Source organism: Dipodomys merriami, unplaced genomic scaffold (genome assembly GCF_024711535.1).
Source record: "Dipodomys merriami isolate MVZ:Mamm:240054 unplaced genomic scaffold, mDipMer1.0.p SCAF_4, whole genome shotgun sequence".
Lineage (NCBI taxonomy): Eukaryota > Metazoa > Chordata > Mammalia > Rodentia > Heteromyidae > Dipodomys > Dipodomys merriami.
Genome location: NW_027205603.1, coordinates 10,893,695 through 10,901,844, shown reverse-complemented (window position 1 = coordinate 10,901,844; position 8,150 = coordinate 10,893,695). Strand labels below are relative to the sequence as shown.

At 39.3% G+C, this 8,150-nt stretch overlaps 1 protein-coding gene across 2 annotated transcripts in view; it reads right to left on the bottom strand.

Moving 5' to 3' along the window:
* Positions 1 to 3,387: 3,387 nt before the first annotated feature.
* Positions 3,388 to 8,150, bottom strand: part of Spag6 (sperm associated antigen 6) — a 48,998-nt gene continuing 44,235 nt past the window's right edge. For both annotated transcript variants that reach the window (XM_069990502.1, XM_069990503.1), the window contains one exon: positions 3,388 to 3,474. In XM_069990502.1, coding sequence (XP_069846603.1) covers positions 3,405 to 3,474 — 70 coding nt within the window. In that variant the 3' untranslated portion in view covers positions 3,388 to 3,404. The remainder of the gene's footprint in view (positions 3,475 to 8,150) is intronic.

The following is an 8,150-nucleotide window of genomic DNA, read 5'->3' as shown; positions in this document are numbered from 1 at the left end:
TCAAAAAAGCTAGAAGTAAAACTGGCTCAAGTAACCCTTTAGGTTCAATCAAGCCCCAGGACTGGCGCGTGTGCACAAGCGCACGCGCACGCACACATACACACACACACACACACACACACACACACACACACACACACACACACACACACACACACACACACACACACACACACACCAAAGTTACAGCATCAAAAATCTAATTTTAAATGTTAAAAGTTTTTCCAGGCACCAGTGGCTCATTCCTGTAATCCTAGCTACTCACTAGGCTGAGATCTGAAAATAGCAATTCAAAGCCAGCCCTAACAGGAAAGTTTGTGAGACCCTGATCTCCAATTAACCACCAAAACTCCAGAAGTGGAGCTGTGGCCAGGTCCTGAGTTCAAGCTCCAGTAGTGGCAAAAACAAAAACAAACTTTGGATAAACAGGTAAATGCAATAGTTGTAGATAAGAATGCCACTTGATACTTTTAATCTCTGAAGCAAAATAACTACAAATCAGCATTTCCTAAGTGGCCAAATAAAAGCCTCAACATTTGCTAGCACCTACCTTAATCAAATTGTTGTATATCTGAAAATAGGGAAAAATTCACCCTTCCAAGGTTTCTAAACTTGGCATCATAAAAATGGCCTCTTCATGTTTAGGAACAAGCAAACCTTCCATTCTTTTTTTTTTTCTTTTTTCTTTTTGTGTGTTTTTTTCCCTGTGCTGGGTCTTGAACTCAGGCCTGCGTGCTGTTCCTGAGCCTCTTTGTGCTCAAGGCTGGCATTCTACCACTTGAGCCATAGGGTCACTTCCAGCTTTTTCTGAACAGTTTATTGGAGATAAAAGAGTCTCATGGACTTTTCTGCCCGGGTTGACTTCATTCTTTCTTTAAAGAAAAGGCTTTCTTGGGCTGGGAAACTGGCTCAGTGGTTGAATGCTTCCCTCGCATGCATGAGGACCTGGGTTCAGTTCCTCAGCACCACATAAGCAGAAAAAACTGCAAGTAGCGCTGTGGCTCAAGTGGTAGAGTGCTAGCCTTGAGCTGAAGAGCTGAGGGATGGCGCCTAGACCCAGAGTTCAGGCCCCATGACTGACAAAAAAAAAAAAAGGCTTCCTTTTGAAAGGGTTAACAGATCAATGTCCTATAAATATGAGGTTGTCATTTGTTTTTATGGGCTAAATTAAATTTGTGCACTGTGTTCAGTCTTGTGGCCATTCTACTCCATGTCTGAGAAAATGTATATTAAAAAGCACCATGAGGACAGGAAATAGTTTTGCTTTACCAGAAATCATCTAAACTCCACTCATCTAAGAGGGGGAAGCCTGGGGGTTACTACACAATTGCTGTTCACAATGTGTAAGCTGTCCTTGATGATCCTATTTCCTCTAAGTCCTATCAGGTTTGTGTAGAATGGAGTTCACTGGTACATGCACCATGCAGGCCATGTTCCTAAGCATGTTATAAGTACATGAGCAAGCTTTATCACCCTAACTACTTAACAAAGTAGTGACTGGACATAGGTTTCATCATTCCATTCTGAAAGACATTCATTCATTTTACCATATTTCATTTCCACCACAGTTATACTGATGGCATCTGTTACAAAAGGTCCAACCAATTCTATCCCTGAAATGAAGCTTAACAGCAGTTGTTCACATAAGTCAGGGATCTTTATAAGAGTTAAATAAGTGGTATGGGTCAGGTGCAGGGGAACAGAGGTTTGTTTGCACTGAGAAATGGGGTTGACAAAATTCAAACCAGAAGTGAAAATACCAGAGGGATATTACCAATGACACTATTTTGCTCTCTGAACAATTTTTTTTTCTTAAAAGAATCTCATATAGGCCTTTCAGAAATAAAGTAGTAACCTCTCCCAGTGCTCAAGAGGTAGAAACTGGGAGGTTGGAGGTTCAAGGCTAGCTCAGGCAAAAGTTTGTAAGACTCCCAATCTCAAAATGCTGGGCGTCGTGGTGTGTGCCTGCCATCCCAGATGCATGGGAGGTGTAAAATGAAGTATCACATGCCAGGCCAGCCTGAACAAAAACTTTGAGACTCTATTTGAAAATTAACTAAAGCCAAAAGGGCTAGGGGGTATGGTTCAAGTAATAGCTCACTTGCCTAGCGAGCTCCAAGACCTGCGTTCAAACCCCAGGACTGCCATAAAATAAAAAAGGAAAAGAAACATTTGTAGCAGATATATTTAGCACATACATGACCAAATTATGCCCAGCTATCTCAGCCTCCTGAGTAGCTAGAATTATAGGCGGTGAGATACTAGCGCCCAGCATACAAAAAGGTTTTATGATGAAAACTTTAAAGATGCAGCAAAGCTATGTACTATTGGGAAATAGTGATGACAGAGAAGTCCAGAAAATTGCCAAAAGGTAAGTTTCCTTTTGAGGGGGGGAAAAAGTGCAAGAAGGAAATGTGCAAACAAAGCCCACTGGGCTGACCATGGCCTAGGGGCTCTTCAGGTGTTCCTGCTCCTCCTCCCCAGGAACATCCAAAACACACCGTACGGAAAGGACAAGCCTAAAGCTATTTTAAAACTTTATTGAAATCCATTTTTACTTACAGCTTCTTTTTATTTCATTACAACTTCTTAATAGGAAAGTGTTTGTAAAGTCTGAGCCAGGTGATATCTTCTCAATATTTTTTTCCTTAAATTCCTGAAAATGTGACTTTTGAAGTTTGGGGAAGGTAAAGTTTGGTCAAAGGAATACTGAGGCCTCGCTTAACATGCCTGCTTCCTTAGACAAGAGACCTTTCCATGAAAATGCAGAACAGTGTTGCAAGGTACAGTGTTCAATACTGAACTGTGACATCCTCCACCCAAGAAAGATCAGGTAGGGTGAGAAGAAAGAAAGTCTCAAAAATCTGGTGGTGAAGAGGAGAACCTTCCTAAGTTAGGAAAACCTGACAAGTTATCCCCAGGCTCTGTGTTTCTTAATGTGTGTATGTGATCAGCCTTAAGAGCTCTTTCTAGAACACTGAATTTATGTCATCACTTTCCTATTTCATCTCTTCCTCTTCTACATCCTGCTGTGTAATAGCTAAGGCCTATGCGTATTTCCTAATTGGCCAAAATAAGGGTTTCTAAACACCATCACTTACCTATTGAAGGGGAGGGGTATATTGTGTATTTGATTGTGGTCTTAGTAGAAAATAACATATACCTTAAACCCCATTAGTGTTTTTAAATCTATCTTTAGAGCAAACCCTATACATGCAAATGATTATGAATGGTTCCTTATGATTTCAAGTTACTAATTTCTAAAGCATCACAAAAACTTCAAATATTATCTAAAGGTATTTCACGTTGAATGAAACTGGTATGTACTTAATTCAGATACTTCGAACTTTAACGATTGTTATCCATTCTCTGTTGTAAATATAAGTATAAAAATACAACTTTGTTTAATTAATAATTGGTTGATAGCTGTCCACTCTCTGCAGAAGTGTATCTGAATATCCAGGGGAATAGTACCTGAAAAAGAAAAATTGCTATTAGGTACTTAATGGAAAGATTTTGCACAGTGAGCATAAAAGATTCTATATAAGGAATATATTGAAGTAATTTTCTAAATGAAGCCTCACTTATACCTGTATGATTATGTTATAATGCTTTATGCATAAAGGTAGAAACTAGAGGAACTAATAACACTGCTAGAGAAGCAGCAGAATATCTTAAGGGCATGTTTTCCAAGCAGGAACCTCAATCCAGTGGCAACATTTAATTACAGAGACACTTTATTATATCAAGTGACTATGTTACTATAAAGACCATAGCTGATTTTTTTTAGATAGTGCAAACTATCATTGCTGATCAACTTCTGCATTCTGGTTGTCTTAAAAAATCATTTGTATATTTGTTTCTGTTTTTTGCAGTACTGCAGTACCAGGGTTCGGATTCAGGTACTGGAGCTTAGGTGCTCTTATTGCTGTGGCACACCTCTAGCCCTGATTGTGTGTGTGTGTGTGTGTGTGTGTGTGTGTGTGTGTGTGTGTGCGCGCTAATCATTTTTGAGGTTGTGTCTCATTTCCTGCCTGGGCACATGCATGGGCATGATCTCTGCCTTGTTAGGCTTCAGGGCAGCTAGGTTAACAGGCCTGATCCAACACAGCCAGCTCAATGTTGAGAAGAGTTCGTGAACCTCTCTGCCTGGGCTAGCCTCAGACCTCCTAAGCAGCTATGCATTAGCCACTAGCACCTGGCTAAAAATCATTTCTCTTTTCTTTCTTTTTCCCCCCTACTACTGCCTTTTGAACTGTGGGCCTCCTACTCACTTTACTTTCTTGCTATATTGCTGTTCTGCCATTTTAGCTACATCTCCAGCTCAACTTTGTGCTTTGGAGATAGACTTTTCTATCCAGGGTGACTTCAAACCATGATCCTCCAGATCTCAGCCTCCTGAGTAGCTAAGATCACAGATATGAGCCACCAATGACCTGTCAGTCATAGGGCTTGAACTCTGGGATTGGGGGCTGTCCCTCAGCTCCTCAGCTCAAGGCTAGTGCTCTACTACTTGAATCAAAGTGTCACTTCCAGTTTTCTGGTGGTTTATTGGAGATAAGAGTCTCACGGATTTTCCTGCCCAGGCTGGCTTTGAACCATGATCCTCAGATCCCAGCCTCCAGAGTAGCTAGGATTACAGGTGTGAGCCTCCGGCAGCTGCCTACCCATCATTTCTTTCTTTCCTTCTTTTTTAAATTCAGTTTATTCACAGTCCAAACTAAAGTATGGAAGTATTGTACCCCGGGATTTTCACTGTACCTTTGGCAGTTTTAAGAGCAAGGACAGTACAGGTTAATTTTTTTTTTCTTTTCTTGGTCAGTCATGGGGCCTGAACTCTGGGCCTGGGCGTTGTCCCTCAGCTCTTCAGCTCAAGGCTAGTGTTCTACCACTTGAGCCACAGCGCCACTTCCAGCTTTTTCTGCTTATGTGGTGCTGAGGAATTGAACCCAAGGCCTCAAGCATGCAAGGCAAGCACTCTACCAACTGAGCCACCTTCCCCGCCCTAGTAATAATTTCTTAATATCTGGTTTAACCAGATCTGACCACCCCCATAGGAACAAAAAAATTTGGAGAAATATAGTTAACATTGAAAACTTATTTTATAAATGGTTTACAAATATCCCTATCATAAAAACATAAAAATCTAATCATTTCATTGGTTCTTTAGCTTATATAGTGCTATACATGTACATAAAATAGTTTTAAAGTAGTAGGTATGTTGATTAACAATTATGAGATGCTTGATATGCCAAGCATACATATTAAAAGTATGCCAAATAAATTTGTCGTGCCCACTTATTGATAAGTTTCTTCGAGGATTTGTTTTTTGAGGGGGGGAAGGTTAATTATTTTTTAACTTTACGTATATTTTAGTTATGAGGCCCTTGCCAGATATATAGCTAGCAAAGATCTTCTCCCAATATGTGTGCTTTCTATTCATTCTGGTAACTATGTTCCTTTGCCATGCAGAAAGTCGCAGGTTAATACAATCCTCTTTATCCAGCCTTTCTTTGACTTATTGTGTTTCTGGATCTTTACTTAGGAATTTTTGACCTGTGCCAAGAAGCCCTAGGGTTTCCCTATCCCTTTTTGTAATATTTTCAGGGTATCTGGTCTTACTTTGGAGTCTTTGATTAAAAAGAAAATTGCTATGCAATCTAGAATATATTAGATTTTAAAAATAAAAAGAATAATTATTTTTTTGGTCAGCTCAAAGCGAGTGTTCTACCACTTTAGCCACAGCACCACTTCTGGTTTTCTGGTAGCTAATTGAAGATAAGAGTCTCACAGACTTTCCTGCTGGGGCTGGCTTTGAACTGTGATCCTCAGATCTCAGTCTCCTGAGTAGCTACTAGGATTACAGGTGTGAGCCACCAGTGCCTGGCTCAGATGAGTTTCTCAGTGAAGAATTCCACAGTGCAATAATTTGGGTGGGAGCCCAGAAAACTTTCATGTATCTCTGAGTTCTGTGTCACCCACCTTACTTAACAAATATGGAAGAAGTTGGTATGAGGCAGACTAGGAGTTGATAAGTCAAGAATCTAGGCCTGGGTAAAGGTAACTTAAAAAATACAAATTATCACCCTAACATTAGGTTTTATCTAGAAGAAAACTTTCAAAGACTTTACTTTGTATAGTGTTTAGAAAATTTAAAAATTACAATTGTAGCCGAGTGCCAGTGGCTCACGCCTGTAATCCTAGCTACTCAGGAGGCTGAGATCTGATGATCGTGGTTCAAAGCCAGCCTGGGTAGGAAAATCCATTAGATTCTTATCTCTAATAAAGACCACCAGAAAACCTGAAGTGGCACTGTGGCTCAAGTGGTAGAGCACGCACCTTGAGCTGAAGAGCGGAAGAACAGCGCCCAGGCCCAGAGTTCAAGCCCCACGACCGACAAAAAAAAAAAAAAAAAAAAAAAAAATCATCTGAGTTAGTCACATATGTGAAAGCTAGCCTCACCATCCAAAGCTCCTCAGAAGGTAGCTATTATAAAATATCTACCTTAGTGTATGAGATATTAAAAAATCTTTAAAGCTGGGCACCTGTGGCTCATGCCTGTAATCCTAGCTACTCATGAGACTGAGATCTGAGGATCATGGTTCAAAGCCAGCCCAGCCAGGAAAGTCCGTGAATCTCTTATCTCCAATAAACCACCAGAAAACTGGAAGTGGTACTGTAGCTAGTGGTAGAGCACTAGGCTTGAGCAGAAGAGTTGAGGAACAACACTCAGGCCCAGAGTTCAAGACCTACAGCCAAAAAAAAAAATCTTTAAAATTTATACTGCTGAATATGGTACTAATTACATGTGACCACCAGAAATGTGACTAGCATGTTGAAGGACTGGATTTCTATTTTTTAAATAATTTTTATATTTCATTTATCTCAAATTTTAAAACACTTCAATTATTAGAAAACATGGATAAATTGGAATAAGTTAAGAGTCTGCTTTTATATAAGTTTTATATAATCTAAATATAGGTCAAATATTTCCAATGAAACTTACCATCTGAAATAAAACATATTTAGATTGATAAAATGTTATAAAATATAGAATATAAATTTTAAAATAGAAGTGTAAAATATGATAAAGTACTATAAAATGTAAACTAACTCATTCTAATTGTTATATTTGTTGCAAGTGGAAATTACAATGCTTGGATATATTAGATTAACAAAAGCATACCATCCAAAATGTGCTTAGCTTGGTTCATTTTTTTGTTCTTAAATGTGGCAATTGGAAAATTTGAAAGTATGTATATGGGTCACTTTATTATTACTTGTTTTATTTTATTCTTTAGTTTGGTTTAGAGACTGGACTTGTTCTGTAGTCTAGGTTGGCCTCCAACTATGATCCTCCTGCCTTGGCCTCCTGAATGCTGATGTTATAATACCACTATATCCAGCAAATTTTTTTTCTTTTCTTACAGATGGACCTAATTCTTGTACATGCTAGGAAAGGACTAAGCTACATTCTCAGACTCACCCTATTTCTATTATACATTATCGCTCATTTCCATGCCAACTGCTATTACCATTTCCCAAAGATCTCAGCGATTTCTCTGGCATATTGCAAGTGTTAGTCAAGCAGTTCTTCTATGTTTCCCAAAATATACTTACTATTCAATACTAAGATAGCGGAATGTCATAAACATTAACATAATTTTTCATATTTAGTTAAGAACTTTCTTTTGTTACTAAACTTCTCTTATGATACATCCATTAATATAATATGAACTATGTAAAAGTAATATACAGGAAACTATGAAAATTAGAATTTAGGCTGAGTTCCAGTGACTCAAGCCTATAATCCTAGCTACTCAAGAGGCAGAGATCTGGAAAATCATGGTTCAAAGCCAGCCCAGGCAAAACAGTCCATGTGACTCCAAGTGCAAAATATCTAGCAAAAAGCCAGGAAGAGGGGCTGGGAAGGTGGCTCAGTGGTAGAGCGCTTGCCTTGCATGCCTGAGGCCCTGGGTTCAATTCCTCAGCACCACATAAGCAAAAAAGAAAAAAGCCAGAAGTGGCGCTGTGGCTCAAGGGGTAGAGCGCTAGCCTTGAGCTGAAGAGCTGAGGGACAGCGCCCAGGCTCAGAGTTCAGGCCCCATGACCAGACCCAAAAAAAAAAAAAAAAAAAAAAAAAGCCAGGA